The sequence below is a fragment of the Macaca nemestrina genome, chromosome X (genome assembly GCF_043159975.1).
Source record: "Macaca nemestrina isolate mMacNem1 chromosome X, mMacNem.hap1, whole genome shotgun sequence".
NCBI lineage: Eukaryota > Metazoa > Chordata > Mammalia > Primates > Cercopithecidae > Macaca > Macaca nemestrina.
Window position 1 is genome coordinate 112,314,953 of NC_092145.1, and position 20,123 is coordinate 112,335,075.

At 46.6% G+C, this 20,123-nt stretch overlaps 1 protein-coding gene across 1 annotated transcript; it reads left to right on the plus strand.

Moving 5' to 3' along the window:
- Positions 1–728: 728 nt before the first annotated feature.
- Positions 729–11,817, plus strand: LOC139360723 (putative protein SSX6). Its single transcript, XM_071088594.1, has 8 exons — positions 729–854; positions 2,789–2,877; positions 3,316–3,430; positions 4,111–4,206; positions 6,054–6,103; positions 8,105–8,240; positions 10,623–10,727; positions 11,204–11,817. The coding sequence occupies exons 2-7, from the start codon at positions 2,809–2,811 to the stop codon at positions 10,721–10,723; spliced, it is 567 nt and encodes a 188-aa protein (XP_070944695.1). The 5' UTR covers positions 729–854; positions 2,789–2,808; the 3' UTR covers positions 10,724–10,727; positions 11,204–11,817.
- Positions 11,818–20,123: the final 8,306 nt, after the last annotated feature.

Here is a 20,123-nt window from a genome sequence, read left to right on the forward strand (position 1 = left end):
TCTGTCTTCTTTTTTTTTAGACAAGATCTTGCTCTGTGGCCCAGGTAGGCAACAGTGGCCGGACCATGGCTCACTGCAACCTCGTACTCCTGGGCTTAAGCAATCCTCCTACCTCAGCCTCCTGAGTAACTGGGACTACAGGCACACGACCTCGCTAATTTTATTTATTATTTTTTATTGTAGAGATAAAAGACAGGGTATCTCTCTGTTGCCCAGGCTGGGGTGCACCGCGTGATCGTGCCTCACTGCAACCTCTGCCTCCCGGGTTCAAGAATCCACTAGCTGTGGCCTCCCAAAGTGCTGGGATTACAAGAGTGAGCCACCGTGCCCGGCCCAAATTTCTTACGTTAGTAAAGAGTTCCTAGGAAAAATCCCATACATGAAAAAGTTAGAAACTGACAGGAAGGATTTGAGATGGCGACCTGCTTCGTATACACTGCTTATTAAAACTGGATAACAAATGCACCACGGGGGGTGGTGGGGGGGATAGGAAAAATGGCAAGACAAAACCAGCCCATGCGTACTCTGATTTTGAAAGAATTTAAAGAGAAAATCAGAGCATGGTACTCTGAACTTGGAGTAGCCAATCCCAGGGGACGCTTTAGGCGGGAAAATCAGAGTCTCTGCCCTCGCTTTGAGAAGGTTCTGTCCCTGGAGCCTGGACTGAGAGACCCCACGTCAGCTTGGCTTGTCCCGCCTACTGTTCTGACTTCTAATTGGCCAGATGGAGTTCACTGACTGCCCTGATTGGTCCATCATCCTGGGGCAGTGACATCACAGAATATTTTCTCCTCCTCCAGCCACACTTTGTCGCCAACTGCTGCCGACCTCGCCACCACTGCTTTGTCTCTGAGGTAGGTTCTCTTGAAGGGACACCCTAGATGGGCCAATGGGGGCAGATAGAAAAGGAGGAAGCCTCCGTAGGGGCCTCAAGTGCTTGGGCTTCCCAAAATCTTGAGGACTGAAAGACAACTAATGCCTTTCAGGGCGATCATCATGGAGGAGCCTCCCGCCTCGGCCTCGCGCCTACAGGCCTGTGCCATCCCACCCCTGGAAATATTTTTTCATTTTTGTATTTTAGTAGAGACGGGGATTCGTTATGTCGGCCAGGCTGGCCTGGACTGCCTGGGCTCAAGTAATCCTCCCACCTCGGCCTCGGGACTACAGGCACGCACCACCCCGCCCTCACTAGTATTTTTTACTTTTTAATTTTTTTTTTAGTAGAGACAGTTTCGCCATGTTGGCCAGGCTGGCCTCAACCGCCTGGGCTCAAGCAATCCTCGTGTCTCTGCCTCGGGACTACAGGCACGCACCACCCCGCCCCCACTAATATTTTTTATTTTTCATTTTTTAGTTCAGGCGGCTTTGCTGTGTTGGCCAGGCTGGCCTAGACCGCCTGGGCTTAAGCAATCCTTCTGCCTTGGCCGCGGGACTACAGAAGGGCACCAGCCTGCCCACGCTTTTTTTTTTTTTTTTTTTTTTTCAGTAGAAACCGGGTTTCACTATGTTGGCCAGGCTGGCCTCAACCTCCTGGGCTCAAGCGATCCTCCCACTTTGGCCTCAGGACTCCAGGTGTGTGCCATTCCACCCCTGCTAGTTTGTTGTTGTTGTTGTTGTTGTTTTTAGTAGAGACAGGGCTTCACTATGTTGGCCGGGCTGGTCTTGACCTCCTGGGCTCAAGCGATCCTCCCACCTCGGCCTTGGAACTACAGGCAGGAGCCACCTCACCCATGCTATTATTTTGTTGTTATTGTTGTTAGTAGAAATGGGGTTTTGCTATGTTGGCCAGGCTGGCCTCGACCTCCTGGGCTCCAGAGATCCTCTTGCCTCAGCCTCGGGACTACAGGCATGCACCACCCTGCCCCCACTAATATTTTTATGTAATTTTTTTTTTTTTTAAAGTAGAGGGTTTCGCTAGGTTGGCTAGGCTGGTATCAACCTCGTGGACTCAAGCCATCCGCCCCCCTTGGCCTGCCAAAGGGCTGAGATGTTACAGGCCTGCGCCACCACCCCCAGCTAATTTTCTGTGTGTTTTTCTTTTTTGTTTGTTTGTTTTTGTAGAGATGGGGGTTTTGCTGTGTTTCCCAGGCTGGTCTTGACCTCCTGGGCTCAAGTGATCTGCACACCTCGGCCTCCCAAAATGCTGGGATTACAGGCGTGAGCCACCGAGCCTGGCCGATTGCTGCAAATTGAAATGCCCCCCATTCTCTCTAAGTGATGGAGGGCTCTTGTAGTCTCCGAGATTCTAGCTCTCTTCCTTCTAATAATTTACCAATAACCCAGTAATAGCCTCTAAATCCTTTCATATTAGCGATGCTCATTTCTCTTCAACAGAACAGAACCCCCCATCCCTCTGCCTGATCAGATCCATCACCAGAGAGACCATGTTACCTCCGGGACTCACTTCCTTCCCTTTATTTATTGAGTGGGGGTGTCAGAACGCACCCACTGGATAAAATTACACAGTCACGTCCCTGCCTCCCCGACAAGGGTCTGTACATCTTTCAGGGTAAGCCTGGCCCCAGGGAAACTACTAACAACATTAGCCAATCCCCTCCCAAAGACTCAAGGCTGCTATGCCCATAGAACCTGTCATCCCCAATCAATACTTCTCCCAGAGACCCCTGGCTCCCTGTTTTCATCTGACTTCTCCCCATGTCTTTACTCACGGACAGATAAGCCCCGGATGCAGAAATGCAACACCTGATTCCAGGTGACTGAGTGTGGCCGGCCTTCACTGATTTCTCCCTCCACAGGACTGGAAAGACTCAGGCTGTTTCTCTTGCAGGTCAGACTGCTCCCGGTGCCATGAATCGAGACAACGCCTTTGCAAAGAGACCCAGGGATGATGCTAAAACATCAGAGAAGAGAAGCAAGGTGAGGTGACCTGGAGGGGACAGAACAGTGGTCCAGGGGACAGAGTAGGGTGACCAGGTTTCTGAAGAGGGGAGGACAGAGGTACTGGGGACAAGGAGCAGGGTCTCGGGGGAGATCTGGACCCTTGGGAGCCTCCCACCCTCGCTCTGTCATCACCTAGCATCCCTGGAGACAAGTCTGTGGCCGTGCACTACATTTGGTGACTCTCACTCCATTCTGCAAGGTGGGAAGAGAGCCAGTCAGCAGTATTAAAGCCCTACTGTGTGGCAGGGGAGAAGCTGGGGAAGGTCCCCATGTTGTCTCAGTTAGCCATGGCATCAACCAGGACGGATTATCATCCCCACTTCCCAGATCCAGCACACAGGAAGCGGCTCCAGTTGAATGGCAGACATGCCTAGCTGAGTCACAGCCAGAATTTCTTTCTTTCTTTTTTCCTAGGCCTTCGATGATATTGCCAAATACTTCTCTAAGAAAGAGTGGGAAAAGATGAAATACTCGGAGAAAATCAGCTGTGTGCATATGAAGAGAAAGTATGAGGCCATGACTAAACTAGGTAACAGAAAGTTCTAGGAACAGACAAGTCTGGGGACACATGAGCATCCCTTTTCCTGCCTAGGCTACTTCTTAGGCTGCAGAAAGTACCCCACATTTTCCTTTTGTGCAGGGAAAAATCACAAGGCAGCTTCTGGGTGTTCTGCTCTTCCGTATCCTATCAGGGCTGAGGGCAGGGGCTGGCCACAGTGGAGCTCGTACCTAGATCCTGCACGTTTCTCTCCCGTAGGCGTCTGTGAGCCCAACTGTCTCTGTGGCATCACAGCACATCTCCCACCCTACCTTCCTCCTTTCGGCTTCTCTCTCTCTCTCTCTCTCTCTCTCTCTCTCTCTCTCTCTCTCTCTCTCTCTTTATCTGTCTCTCTCTGAATCAGTCACCTGGGCTAGAGTGCAGTAGCGCAATCATAGCTCAATGCAGCCTCGAACTCCTGGGCTCAAGCAATCCTCCTGCCCAGCTTATGGAGTAACTGAGGCTACAGGCACATGCCACCATGCCCAACTAATTTTATTTTATATTTTGTAGATATGGGAGTCTCTCTATGTTACCCAGGCTCTTCTTGAACTCCTGGCCTCAAGCAATCCTCCCGCCTCAGCCTCCCAAAGCACTGGTACGACAGACATGAGCCACCGTGCCGGATCTAAGTTTGTCCCTTAAGGAATAAACATTTTGCTTCTTTCTAGGTTTCAATGTCACCCTCCCACCTTTCATGCGTAATAAACAGGCCACAGACTTCCAGGGGAATGATTCTGATAATGACCGTAACTGCGGGAATCAGGGTGAGTAGATGGGAAGGGGCTAGAAAGGGTCTCCTCAAGCCCAGTTGCTCTTCAGCTCAGCTACGTGGGAAAGATCCTCAGACATTTGTTCCCTCATACACAGCAGGGCTGAGTGAAAACAAAATTGCATACAGAAAGTTAACTACAGAGGACATTCATAAAATTCTAAAACATGCAAAACAATAATATGTATTTTTATGGATAATAAGTAAATGGTAAATGTATACAAGCATGAATGTGAATAAAAAGCCATCAAATTGAGGGGACTGGCTGTAAATGGAGAAGGAGGGGGCAGGGATTGGTGAGTGCTGCACAGACAGCTTCAGCCGTGACTTGTTGATAGTGTGTTTTGTTTTGTTTTTGTTTTTGTTTTGAACTGGAGATTTGCTCTTGTTGCCCAGGCTGGAGTGCAGCGGCACAGTCTCAGCCCACTACAACCTCTGCCTCCTGGGTTCAAGCGATTCTCCTGCCTCAGCCTCCTGAGTAGATGGGATTACAGGCGCCCGCCACCATGCCCAACTAATTTTTGTATTTTTAGTAGAGACAGGGTTTCACCATGTTGGCCAGGCTGGTCTCAAACTCCTGACCTCAGGTGATCCACCCGCCTCAGCCTCCCAAAGTGCTGGGATCACAGGTGTGAGCTACTGCACCCAGCCCGTTTACAGTGTTTCTAATATTCTGAATAAATAAATCAGTCCTAACATAGTCATGGGGTAATGTTGAGATGCGACTGAACTCAATATTATTCCCCATACTTTTCTGTGTGTTTGAAATATTTCTTTTTTAAAGGACTTGTTGTTCTTGCTAAACACTGTTAATGAATCAAAGGACAGTTAAGAAAATATTAAAAGTGAAAAACAAAAAGAAAATGTTAAAAGTGTAGATCCGCCAAAAACTTCCAGAGTTTGTTTCATTAACAGCATATAGATACTGGATAAATATCTTAAGAGAGAGGGTGATGAACACATGACATAATAAAGATCGCTGTTTCTCTGTATTTTATTAAAACCAAATAGTCTTCTCATTCCCAAACAACCCCAATTCTCCGTGATGAGCTTGGAAGTGAGTTTGAAAGAGTGATCCCTCATCCAACACAGAGAGCTTTCCCACTTGTCAGTGAGCGGAGACAACAGTATGTGAAAAAAAAGACAGGTTCTTGCGTAGAGAGCTTTGTGCATTTCAGGAATATAAAGGGGACATATGTGTTTACTTGCTCTTCTGCTCTGACAATGCAATCATAAGACAAGGTCAGAATGTCCAAACTGTCTCCAATAGACCTATTACTTCCCAACAAACAGGCCAGATTCTACAGTCTCCCACAATCACTACAAGAGGTCTGAAAATCCAGTGCTTGAGTATCTGCCAAGCTTTTGACTTTAAAGGAGTGTCTTTATACTGAAAATATTTCAGAGCCACTGGACTAAATCATCCACGGTTCATCACACATTTAACAGCTTAATTGACGTACTTATGGTATGTACACTTCACCCATTTGAAGTGTACAGTGATTTTTAGTTGTTGCACATCTTGAGTGGATACAGTTCAGTTTCCCAACAAATCATTTTAATTATCTGGGAGAAAGTGAAAGATATGTAATGGAATAAGATGAGACTGTGATGGGGTTTAACCCCCATTTGATAAACTATGAGATGGAAAATTCTGAACTGATGCCACAGATAAGTGAACCAACCATTACTAAACGTAATTCAGAAGCAAATCTCAAATAACTCCTCAACAATGAGTGGACTCATAACCCTCCGCTGCAGAATGCCCTGATGCAACAGAAGTCTCTCTAGAGTTTGGAAATCTTTCCCAACAAATTAAAATTCTGATGTATTCTCTTTCAGTTGAACGTCCTCAGACGACTTTCGGCAGGTTCCAGAGAATCTTCCCAAAGGTGAGTATCTCTCAAATCTAAAGGACCAGAGAACCTTTGTCTCTCCACGGATGTGAATACAGGTAAGAGTGGGGGAATATCAAAAATGCCCTCATTGCCTCCTTCTCCCCATGTCTATCACAACACCTGATGTTAGCATCGACGGCTTGATAATACTAAGAGTTGTCATCCTTAAATCTTCTTTTGTTTTCATAGTGATGCCAGATACTATTTTAAGCAGTTCACATGGATTAATTTATTTAATCCTTAAAAAGATCTCTATGACACTGTTTCTATTATTATCTCCAAATAATAATGAGTCACACACTTCAGTTGTCATCCATATAAAAGCCATGTGACTTGGCGCAAATCTTCTAAGTTCTCTGAGCTCCAGATTCCTGGTCCATGCAATGGAAGTAAAGAATCACAGTCCATGTTTTAGATCATGGTTATCAGCAGCATAATAATAAAATGAGGCTATCCGGTACAGAGATGTTAAAGAATTTTCCTGAGGCGCAGTGGCAGGGGTAGTCTAATCCAGAACTCCAAGCCATTTAAAGCTCATTCACGTTTGCATTTGTTTATGAAGTTCAGATGTTGCTCACTAGGGCTTTACCCCATAGGGCCTGCTGGTGCTTCTGTTGAGACACCCACTCTCGCAACAGGAAGGACCAGCTGGCCTCTGCTCTGTTACCGGGCCGTTTGCATGGCTTAGGAATCGCTTTGACTGTTGACCCCTCCCTACTGTGAGCTCCTTGAGGGCCTTGTCTGCACCTGGGGCATCTGGGAAGCCCCAGTCCCAGCCCAGGGGATCCCTCGGAGGCCCCTGAATGAGTGACCCCACAAGTGCAGATTCAACTCTGGTTTAGAGGGTAAAGGGATCTGGGAGTTGGGTTGCCAGTGTGGAGACCGAATTCAAAGAAGTATCCAGAAAGATATTGTTATTATTATTACATTTAAACAGTGTTTACAAGCTCAGAGAGGACTTTCCCTTAGCCTATTTTACATGTATTGTTCATGTAAAATATTGTTCATGTAAAATCGTGTATTGTTCATGGCATTGTAATGCCAGTCGTGAGCCTTACTTTGGGAGGCCGAGGCAGGCAGATCACAAGGTCAAGAAATTGAGACCATCCTGGCCGACATGGTGAAACCTTATCTCTACTAAAAACACAAAACTTAGCGGGGCGTGGTAATGCCTGCCTATAGTCCCAGCTACTCGGGAGGCTGAGGCAGGGGAATCACTTGAACCGGGGGAGGGGGAGATTGCAGTGAGCAGAAATCACGCCACTGCACTCTAGCCAGGCGACGGAGCAAGTCTCCGTTTCAAAAACCAGAACAAAAACAAAATCAAAACAAAACAAAAACACAAAAATAAAAGAGTAGCTTAATATTGTTGGTCAGTGACACATCCCAATGCAAGCAGAATTGGTATGGGTACCACCTCACTGAATTCCACATTCAATGTTGGTGCCTCGGTAGGGTGGTATGCCATATCTGGTACTGCTTTCTTTGATGTCTGGATTAATTTCAGCAAACCATTTCTTTCCCTCTCTCTTCCCAGTATTCATCGCCCCACATCATCTTTCCCAGCAGCGTTTTGTCCCCTCTCTATGTCTTTACATTTACTCTCCCAGCAGCAGTCTACAAGCTTATATTGGGATCCCTTGTATTTTATAGAAGCTCTTCCTTTTGTAGACCTTGTGAATTCTTAGAATGCTATTCTACAAAACTTCTGTACACCACACTCTCAATTACATGGAGATTTCTGCTGTTTGCACAAATGTCAGTCTTGAAAGAGTGTGAAGATAAGCATTCTAGCCCTGGAATTCCACCCCATTCATTTAGGCCATTCCTTTCCCTTCTAACCTCCCAGGTTTCTCCTTATTTAGGTAAGTGTGACTCTCCCAGCGTTGTTGAGAACATTGATTAAGGTAATGCGTGTGAAGACGCTTTGTAAGCTCTAAAGTACTATAGAAATGTCACTGATACTGTTTCATCTGTGACCTTCACATTATAAAGATCATGCTCAAGAAGCCAGCAGAGGAAGGCAACAATTCGAAGGGAGTGCCAGAAGCATCTGGCCCACAGAACGATGGGAAACAGCCGTGCCCCCCGGGAAAACCAAGTACCTCTGAGAAGATTAACAAGACCTCTGGTAAGAGGAAACAATTCGGGAACAACCCCTCTGGCTTCCCTGGCTATGTTCAGGTGTGGGGACTGGGTGTGTGGCATGGATCCCAGACAAGCCTGGGTCCAGGCTGGGCTGATGAGCTCGCCCAGCTCCAGATGAGATGTTAGACATGACTTCCAGAGACACAGACTGGAGTTGACGTCCGTATAAAAAACCACGTGACTTGGGGCAAGTCTTCCAAATTTTCTCAGCTCCAGATTCCTAGTCCATAAGATGGAAATAAAGAATCATAGTTAATAGATTGTTTGGAGGTATTAAATTAAATATAGAAAGCCTGATGACATGAAAGGTGCTCAAGCAATTCTGTCTGTGATAACCTGGGATCATAGCTTATTCAGCTCAATGCCTGATACCCAGTACAGGTGTACTTCAGAGATGTTGCAGGTTCGGTTCCAGACCACTACACTAAAGTGAGTCACACACGTTGTTTTTTGTTTGTTTGGCAGTGCATAAAAACATTATGTTTACACCACAGTGTAGTCTACTAAGTGTGCAATAGCGTTATGTCTAAAAATGTACATACCTTAATTTTAAAATAATTCATTGTTAAAGATGCTAACAATCTTCTGAGCCTTCAGTGAGTCACACTCTTTTTGCTGGTGGAGGGTCTTGCCTCGGTGTTGATGGCTGCTGGCTGATCAAGGTGGTGGTTGCTGAAGGGTGGAGTGGCTGTGGCAGTTTCTTAAAAGAAGACGACAATGAAATTTGCCACATCGATTAGCTCTCCCTTTCGTGAAGCACATCTCTGTAGTATGTGATGCTATTGGATAGCATTTTACCCACAGTAGAACTTCTTTCAAAGTTGGAGTCAATCCTCTCTAGCTATGAAAGTTTTAGATGGCGTCACCTTCCAATAGAAGGCTATTTTATCTATATTGAAAATCTGTTGTTTAGTGTAGCCACCTTCAACAGTGATCTTAGCTAGATCTTCTGGATAAGTTGCTGCAGCCTCTCCATCAGGGTTTGCTGCTACACCTTGCACTTTTATGTTATGGAGACGGCTTCTTTCCTTAAACCTCACAAACCAACCTCTGCTAGTTTCACACGTTTCCTCTGTAGCTTCTTCACCTCTCTCAGCTTTCATGGACTGGAAGAGAGTTTGGGTCTTGCTCTGAATTAGACTCTGGCTTAAGGGAGTGTTGTGGCTGGTTTCATCTTCTATCCTGACCACTCAAACTTTCTCTATTTCAGCAGTAACGCAGTTTTGCTTTCTTATTCTTGTGTTCACTGGAGTATTAGTATTATTATTTTCTTCAAGAACTTTTCCTTTGCAGTGTATACTATTATTTCCTTCAAGAACTTTTCCTTTGCATTCACGGCTTGGCTGTTTGGTGCAAGAGGCGGAGCTTTCAGCCTGTCTTGGCTTTCAGCATGCCTTCCTCACTCAGCTTAGTCATTTCTAGCTTCTGATTTAAAGTGAGAGACATGCGACTCTTCCTTTCATTTGAACACTTAGCGGCCATTGTAGGGTTGTTCACTGTCCTAATTTCAGTATTGCTATGTCTCAGGAAATAGGGAGGCCCAAGAAAAGGAAGAGAGGCAGGGAAGAGCTCATCCGTGGAGCAGTCAGACCACACACAACATTGATCGGTTACGTTCGTCATCTTCTGTGGGCACAGTTCCTAGTACCCCCAAAGCATTTACACACAACAGGATGACTATAGTCAATAATAACTTAATCGTACGTTTAAAAATAACTAAAAGAGTGTAATTGGATTGTTTGTAACACAGGAATAAATGGTTGAGGGGATGAGTACCCTATTTTCCATCATGTGATTATTACGCATTGCATGCACATATCAAAACATCTCACGTACCGCGTAAGTATATACACCTACTGTGTACCCAAAAAATAAAGAACAAAAATTATTTTAAAAGACTAAAAGACAATTGCAATGATAACATCAAAGCTCACTGATCACAAATCACCTTAACAGATATAATAGTAATGGAAAAGTGTAAAATTGGTGAAAATTTCTAAAAAAAGAAAATGCTGTATCTGCGAAGCACTATGAAAATGAGGTGCCATTAAACAAGGTATGCCTGTCTGCCCTTAACAAATACGTGCAGAATGAAAGGAGGTATGGGTCAGCGTTCCCGTAAGTGAAGATGTTGGGAATCTAAACCTCACAACGGAAGGAGCCAGAAGCTAAAACTTTAATTGGCATTTGGCCTGTATTGGTGTGGGTCTAAGGTCTCAGCCTCTCTAGCCAGAGAATGTGAAAAACTGGGTAAAGAAGGCCCATGGGCACTTGGGAGCAGGGAGGCATCTCCTGTTTTTGAGAAAACAGAGCCAACACTCTTCAACCTACCCAACCCTCATCTTCCAACTCTTCTCCATCATAGGACCCAAAAGGGGGAAACATGCCTGGACCCACAGACTGCGTGAGAGAAAGCAGCTGGTGATTTATGAAGAGATCAGCGACCCTGAGGAAGACGACGAGTAACTCCGTAAGTGAACCTTCGGCTCATCCCCCACATCCCTGCAGATGTGCTATTCTGTTACGGTACCGGTATCCCATCTTGTCACTTGTTCCCCAAATCATTCCCTTCTCATAATTTTCTAGGGTACAGCATTGAGGCTGAATGATGAGATTTCCCATGCTTCCATGCAGGGAGCTTTCTACTCCCTGCCCTGTATATCCAGGGATCCTCCCTACCCAGGATGCTGTGGGCTCCCAAACCCCAGGTCAGCCCTGAGATGTGGGCCACACCTTCCTCTAGCCTAGGAATGGATAAACCAGGTGAGGAAGTCACTGTGGCATGAGCGGATGGTTCTCTTCGAGGAACCGTGGAAGGTGTGTGCAGGTCCCGAGGTAGGGCAGAATCAGAGTGTGAAGGGTCTAAAGGTCAGGAGGAGTTGAGACTGAGTTGTCACACGGTGGGAACTCACTGCCACTTACTTTCCTTCTCTCTTCTTGCCTCAGCCTCAGGGATGTGACACATGCCCATGATGAGAAGCAGAACGTGGTGACCTTTCACGAACATGGGCATGGCTGCGGACCCCTCGTCATCAGGTGCATAGCAAGCGAAAGCGAGTGTTCACAACAGTGCAAAGTTGAGCGTCATTTTTCTTAGTGTGCCAAGAGTTCGATGTTAGCGTTTCCGTTGTATTGTCTTACAGTGTGCCATTCTGTTAGATATTATCCTTTTCATTGATGAGCAAGACATGCTTAACGCGTATTTCGGTTTGTATATCCATGCATCTACTTAAAAAACAAGTATAGTCAGATATTCTCTGCATAGAACAGCACTACCCTCCTCTCTCCCCAGATGTGACTACTGAGGGCAGTTCTGAGTGCTTAATTTCAGTTTCCTCTGCATTTACACATACACCACACACACCTGCACGCACGCGCGCGCACACACACACACACACACAGTCACACCAAGTACCACTATAAGCATCTCCCATCTGCTTTTCCCCAGTGCCATGCGTCCTGGTCAAGCCCCCCTCACTCCGTTTCCTGTTCAGCATGTACTCCCCTCATCCAATTCCCGTGTATCAGTTACTGACAGTTAATAAACCTTTGCAAACGTTCCCCAATTGTTTGCTCCTCTCATTATTGTGCACACAGGTCTGTGCACATGTGTGAATATTTCTTTAGGAAAGATTCTTAGAAGTGGAATTGCTGTAGCAAAGGAGTCATTTATTCAACAAAACACCAATGAGTGCATCCTCGTGCTGAGCGCTGTTCTAGGTGCTGGAGAGACATCAGGGAAGAAGGCAGGCAGATGTTCCTGACCACCATTCTAGAGGAGGATGTTTCCAGTTGGTTGGTTGGTTGGTTGGTTGGTTGGTTGGTTGGTTGGTTTCTAGAGACGGGGTCTTGCTCTGTCCAGGCTGGAGTGCAGTGGCGTGATCATAGCTCAATGCAGCCTTGAACTCCTGGGCTCAAGCGATCCTCCCACCTTCGTCTCCTAAAGTACTAGGATTACAGGCTTGAGCCGCCATGCCTGGCCTCCAGTTTTTATTTTGATAGAGACCATACACTTCAGTCCTGGAGCAGGATTCTGCAGCAGGTGGTTGGGCATCTTGGCCTTCGCTCTCTGAACAATTTTCAAGTTAAAGATCTGGGACCATCCATTTGGGAGTATGTGGGAGGAGACACAGATGAAATTGTCATCTGGGGAACGTGGAGGAATGAGGAAGATGCGTGCACTGTAGACCCTGTGATGGAAGGGAATAGAAGAGTCCACTTAGTCTCCATGCAGGGGAGCAACGGTGGGAAAGTCCCCTGGACAGAAGCATGAGACTGCCCATCAAGGGTCTCACCAACCAAGGGCCTGGGGGCTGGGGTGGGGACGATGATTTGGGAATGCGTCAGTTCTTTCTCACAGGTACCACTGCACGGTGCAGAGGGGAAACAGTTGTGGGGAAGGGAAGGGCAGAGGGGAGTCTATTTTAGAACAAATCGCTGTGTGTGATTGGAGACATTAAGGCTGCATTCACACACAACGGACTTGAAACACCAGCCCCAGGTGGAGGCAGGATCAGAGCTGTTTTGACTGTCCACAACCCATCACCTTGGCCTCCTGGTTCTCCCCAGCCTTGGAAGGAGGACACTATCATCATTATGCCTATATGATAGATGAGAGACGGAGTCCCAGACAGATGGTAGGCATCTTGTCACAGGTCCTACAGCTGGCAGGTGCAGGAGGGGCTGAGTTTGGAGCTCACCGACGTCAGAAACATTAAGGAGGACAGGTGTGTGTGATGGAAGGAGGGAGAATTGAACAAGCCCTTAGAGAGGGAGAGTGCAGGGAGGGAGAGGCAATCGTGGTCATAGTGGGGACAGTGGGAGACAGAGATATGCAGTGTGGGCAGAAGAGGGTCAGGCAAAGAAGCAGGGGATGCCCAAGGCCAAGTGTGAGCTGTCACAACCACCAGAGGGAGAGGGTGCCAGGAAGGAGGTTGTGGGGCTCCAGGAGCAGCAGAGGTTCCCCAGATCTGTGATCACGCCCTGCCTGGCACTGCAGGAAGAGGTGGCTGCCACCCAGGTCAGTGTGGACATACCTTTACCTGTGTCTCAGAGGAAACAAATTCTATTTTATCCCAATATAGTTCTGTGTTACACAAATGTAACATTCGGCTACTAAATATCGAGAGCCTTATCCTCCATGCAAATAGAGGAGAGGATACCCTGAAAGAGATACTGAAGGATTTGATTTTTCTTTCTCCCTGGGAAGATGGGATCCATAAGTTGGGTCCCCCAGCCCACAAGACAGGTGCAAGGAAGGGTGGCTGGAAGATTGTGAGTCATGACAGGGAACATTTTTCCTCAGGTTCCTTGGGTATATAAAGCTCCCGACTATCTGTCTATCATGGACAGATAAAGAGTGAATGTGGTCCCCTCTCCACAAATGTGTTTCTCTCCTTCATTATTACTGTGAAGGGCTGAAGGTCCATCAAGTTCTGATACATTACTTTGGTTTGTCTGTCTGTCTGTTTTTGAGATGGAGTCTCATTCTGTCACCCAGGCTGGAATGCAGTGGCGAGATCTCGGCTCACTGCAACCTCTGCCTACCAGGTTCAAGCGATTCTGCTGCCTCAGCCTCCCGAGTAGCTGGGATTACAGGCGCCTGCCACCATGCCCAGCTAATTTTTGTATTTTTAGTAGAGACGGGGTTTCACTGTGTTAGCCAGGATGGTCTCGATATCCTGACCTCGTGATCCACTGGCCTTGGCCTCCCAAAGTGCTGGGATTACAAGCGTTAGCCACCTCGCCAGCCTTCACTGTCTTTAATGAATGATTAGCAGTTTCATCTTACAGGCGAAAGTGGCTACTGCCAGCTAATCTGAGTGTGGTGTTGCAGGGGAACCTGGCTGATTCAGATGTTTCAACTGAAATTTTAAGTTAACCTACCTGATGATTATGCTAAGACCCCTTCCCGTTCTGTGTGGTGTTTTTTTGTTTGTTTGTTTTTGTTGTTGTTGTTGTTGTTTTGTTTTTTTGATTCTGGATTTGGAGTTTTTAAGGGGCTTTGTTACAAAGAGCATCTCCTCGCCAGGCACAGTGACTGACACTGTAATCCCAGCACTTTGGGAGACAGAGGCAAGCAGATCACTTGAGGTCAGGAGTTTGAGACCAGTCTGGCCAACATGGTGAAACCCCTATCTCTAGTAAAAATACAAAAATTAGCCGGCCATCGTGGCGGGTGCCTGTGAATCCCAGTTACTGTGTGGTCTGAGGCAAGAGAATCACTTGAACCTGGGAGACAGAGAGTTCAGGGAGCCAAGATCATGCCACTGCACTCAGCCTGGGTGACAGAGTAAGTCTGTCTCAAAAGACAAACAGCATCTCTTGCCTGCAGTGATTTGAGCTGTGGTCTTGTCTCCTTGGGTTTCTCCATCAGTCTGATCCCATCTACTCTATCTCCCAGGAATGTCTCAATATATCTGGTGGACCACTGACACGTTTTCTTATTTTCCTCTACTGTTAAGAATTGACCCTTGAAAACATTTTCTTCCCAGTTGGATGGAATGTTGAGTGGGGCACGGGATCTACCTGCTGTCTTGCTCCAAATCATCTGGTTTTAGATATTTTATGTACTTTTGTCACTACATATGTGTAATTTTTCTCAATTTGGTTTTCTAAATGGTTATTATTGGCATGTAAAACCCTATCTATTATTGAATGTATATAATATTTTGTTACCTGTCTGGGTGCAGCTTCCCCTGAATTTTGGCGCAAGACCCAGTCTGTTTTATTCTCCAAAAGAAAGCTGACAGGCTGGGTGTGGTGGCTCACAGCTCTAATTCCAGCACTTTGGGAGGCCAAGGGGTGTGAATCACCTGAGGTCAGGAGTTCGAGATCAGCCTGGCCAAGATGATGAAACCCCATCTCTAGTAATAACACACACACACACACACACACACACACACACACACACACAAAATTAGCCGGGCATTGGTAGTGCATGCCTGTAGTCCCAGCTACTAGGGCAGCTGAGGCGGCAGGATCATTTGAACTCAGGAGGCAGAGATTGCAGTGATCCGAGGTGGCACCACTGCATTCCAGCCTGGTGGATAGAGACTCTATCTCTAAATAAAAAGAAAAAGAAAAAAAGAAAATTCACTTCACAGGTAATAGAGAGTAATAAAAGAATAATTTATGGACGATTTCATAGGGGATACTGATGGAAAGAAAGGACGTATACATTTTCCAGAGCTGAGCAGTTCACTGCAAAAATCACCAGAACTGCCTTTTTCTCCAAAAATATTAGCCATAAGCTATTCTACTACTGGTTCTTTTAGTCCTTCCCTCTATTCCAAATCCTCAAATTGTCCTTTTCCTTATTGGAATAATTTTCCTCTGCCCAGATCTGGGTCCTCCACAACACTTAACACTGTCTTCGAGTGTGTGAATTCCCGTTACTTTAGCTCAGGTTCCCAAGGAAACAGGCTTTGGGCCATACAGGACACCTCTAGACAGACTATACTGAGAAACCATGCTTGGAACGGTGCATGGGGAGAGGAGAGGGAATTTACGTACCTGGGTCTCACTCCTGGTTCTTTTTCTTATTGGTCAAAATTTACCCCACCGGCACAAACTCTTCCACACTTCCAGATTGCATCACCTGCCCCTTTGGCAGCTGTCTGGGAAGCCAGATCCCACACTTTGAAGTGTTTCATACAATCCAAAAGTGGTAGCAGAGGCCAGGCTTGGTGGCTCACACCTCTAATCCTAGCACTTTGGGAGGCCAAGGCGGGAGGATCATGAGGTCAGGAGTTCAATACTAGCCTGGCGAGCATGGTGAAACCCTGTCTCTACTAAAAATAAAAAATTGGCCCAGCATGGTGGCACGAGCCTGCAATCTCAGCTACTTGGGAGGCTGAGGCAGGAGAATTGCTTGACTCTGGGAGGCAGAGCTTTCAGCGAGCTGAGATCACACCACTGCATTTCAGCCTGGGCGACAGAGCAAGACTCTGTCTCAAAAACAAAACAAAACAAAACAAAACAATCAAAAAGGTGGTAGCAGAAACCAGAAAGTCCAGGTATGTAGGTAATTGGCCTGGTTGTACAGCAGCAGCCAAGTGTGAAAACTAAATACTCCCAGGCAAGTCCAAAGTTCACCAAGTAATTGGAGTACCCATCTCTGTCAGTTAATTGCCTTTATCTGAAGGAAAAATAAAACTCATATCTCTATGACAAGCAGGTGCTTACAGCTTGGAGCAAGGCACCTAGGCTAAAGTCGGCTGGTGACAGGGAGACCGGGACATCATCTTCCTTGATTTCCTTGATGTTCTTATTTCAAAGAGACGGCTCCAAGGCCCTGAAGAAAGACATTTCTAGGGACCAGGCATGGTGGCTCACATCTGTAATCCCAACACTTTGGGAGGCTGAGGCTGGAGGATCACTTGAGGCCTGGAGTTCAAGTTCAAGACATTCCTGGGTTATAGGGTGGATAGAGGCTTACAGATCAAAGCAAGAATTTACAAATACAAATTTTCTCAAGAAAATGCTCTAAGGAAAGTGAAATGGGGAAAGGTCTCTTCTTGCCCTTTTGGCAACAGGAAAATCTCAATTTTATGTTTAGTTACCCTTACAATTTCCCCCATTGTTATTCTTTTATAGTAACACTGCAATTTTCTAATTATCTTCACTGCTGTTTTTATCTTTCTCTGCATAATTTACAGCCACCTAGATATTCAACAAGTCCATAGTAATATGCAAAGCAAATCAATGATCAGGATTATAATAGAATGATTTTTTTTTTTTTTTCGTGACAGAGTTTCCTTCTCGTTGCCCAGGCTGGAGTGCAATGGCACGATGTCGGCTCACTGCAACCTCTGTCTCCTGAGTTCAAGCAATTCTCCTGCTTCAGCCTCCCGAGTAGCTGGGATTACAGGCATGTGCCACCAGGCCCAGCTAATTTTGTATTTTTTGTAGAGATGGGGTTTCACCATGTTAGCCAGGCTGAACTTGAACTCCTCACCCCAGGTGATCCACCCACCTCGGCCTCCCAAACTGTTAGAATTACAGACGCAAGTCACCAGGGTCGGCCTAGAATGAGTTTTAAAATTCAGTATAATACTCACCTTGTCCGGGGGCGGGGCGACCTTTCAACACATCATACTGGTTAATTGTGTCAAAGTCAAAATAAATTATAGAGACAAATCCCTAAATCAAATGCTGTATTCGGGAATCACAAAATTGCAATTCAGGGCATACACACGGACTAGGGTGGTCTTCAGTATGTACAACAAACAAAGAGAAGTTGGAAGTTTTATTAGAAAGAAAAATGTTACATATTGTTTTTGGAATGAGGCTCATTGGCCCTGGAGAAGCTGGTTCATTCGCACAATCAGCTTTCACATTCCCTCTTTTGATCAACATCTTTCTTTGAAAACCTCACTGATCAGCCATCTTAAAGTGAGGCTTCATTGTCACTCCATGCCAGGATGGACCTGGGCCGGTTATCTTTGTCCCATGTCAAGGGAAAGGTAAGAGATTCTGTATCAGGGACATGGGCCACATTTGAGACACAAAGAGGTCAGAAGGGGAAAAAAATCAGGCATGTTTGTCTGGAGTTCAGCATCAAGTTCCATCTTGTTAGTTCCATCTGTATTAGCAATCATCTTGAAGCACTAGGCCAACATTACCCTGTTGGGAGAACTGGCTTAACAAATATTAGGCAACAAGAAGGGAGCTCAAAGATCATAATACAAAAATAATTAGCAATTGTTTTGTTTTATTTCATTTTATTTTACTTTATTTTTATGTTTATTAATGTATTGCAATGGATTCTTGCTATGTTGTCCAGGATGAAGTGCAGCGGCAGGATCCCAGCTCACTGCAACCAACATCTCCCAGATTCAAGCGGTTCTCCTACCTCAGTTTCCAGGGTAGCTGGCAATACAGGTGCTCACCACTACACTCGGCTAATTTTTGTATTTTCAGTAGAGACGTGGTTTCACCATGTTGGCCAGGCTGGTCTCAAACTCATGACTTTAAGTGACCTAGGCATCCCAATGTGCTCCGATTACAGGCATGAGCCATCCCGCCCAGCACTTTGGGAGGCCGAGGCCAGTGGATCACGAGGTCAGGATATCGAGACCATCCTGGCTAACACAGTGAAACCCCGTCTCTACTAAAAATACAAAAATTAGCTGGGCATGGTGGCAGGCGCCTGTAATCCCAGCTACTCGGGAGGCTGAGGCAGCAGAATCGCTTGAACCTGGTAGGCAGAGGTTGCAGTGAGCCGAGATCTCGCCACTGCATTCCAGCCTGGGTGACAGAATGAGACTCCATCTCAAAAACAGACAGACAGACAAACCAAAGTAATGTATCAGAACTTGATGGACCTTCAGCCCTTCACAGTAATAATGAAGGAGAGAAACACATTTGTGGAGAGGGGACCACATTCACTCTTTATCTGTCCATGATAGACAGATAGTCGGGAGCTTTATATACCCAAGGAACCTGAGGAAAAATGTTCCCTGTCATGACTCACAATCTTCCAGCCACCCTTCCTTGCACCTGTCTTGTGGGCTGGGGGACCCAACTTATGGATCCCATCTTCCCAGGGAGAAAGAAAAATCAAATCCTTCAGTATCTCTTTCAGGGTATCCTCTCCTCTATTTGCATGGAGGATAAGGCTCTCGATATTTAGTAGCCGAATGTTACATTTGTGTAACACAGAACTATATTGGGATAAAATAGAATTTGTTTCCTCTGAGACACAGGTAAAGGTATGTCCACACTGACCTGGGTGGCAGCCACCTCTTCCTGCAGTGCCAGGCAGGGCGTGATCACAGATCTGGGGAACCTCTGCTGCTCCTGGAGCCCCACAACCTCCTTCCTGGCACCCTCTCCCTCTGGTGGTTGTGACAGCTCACACTTGGCCTTGGGCATCCCCTGCTTCTTTGCCTGACCCTCTTCTGCCCACACTGCATATCTCTGTCTCCCACTGTCCCCACTATGACCACGATTGCCTCTCCCTCCCTGCACTCTCCCTCTCTAAGGGCTTGTTCAATTCTCCCTCCTTCCATCACACACACCTGTCCTCCTTAATGTTTCTGACGTCGGTGAGCTCCAAACTCAGCCCCTCCTGCACCTGCCAGCTGTAGGACCTGTGACAAGATGCCTACCATCTGTCTGGGACTCCGTCTCTCATCTATCATATAGGCATAATGATGATAGTGTCCTCCTTCCAAGGCTGGGGAGAACCAGGAGGCCAAGGTGATGGGTTGTGGACAGTCAAAACAGCTCTGATCCTGCCTCCACCTGGGGCTGGTGTTTCAAGTCCGTTGTGTGTGAATGCAGCCTTAATGTCTCCAATCACACACAGCGATTTGTTCTAAAATAGACTCCCCTCTGCCCTTCCCTTCCCCACAACTGTTTCCCCTCTGCACCGTGCAGTGGTACCTGTGAGAAAGAACTGACGCATTCCCAAATCATCGTCCCCACCCCAGCCCCCAGGCCCTTGGTTGGTGAGACCCTTGATGGGCAGTCTCATGCTTCTGTCCAGGGGACTTTCCCACCGTTGCTCCCCTGCATGGAGACTAAGTGGACTCTTCTATTCCCTTCCATCACAGGGTCTACAGTGCACGCATCTTCCTCATTCCTCCACGTTCCCCAGATGACAATTTCATCTGTGTCTCCTCCCACATACTCCCAAATGGATGGTCCCAGATCTTTAACTTGAAAATTGTTCAGAGAGCGAAGGCCAAGATGCCCAACCACCTGCTGCAGAATCCTGCTCCAGGACTGAAGTGTATGGTCTCTATCAAAATAAAAACTGGAGGCCAGGCATGGCGGCTCAAGCCTGTAATCCTAGTACTTTAGGAGACGAAGGTGGGAGGATCGCTTGAGCCCAGGAGTTCAAGGCTGCATTGAGCTA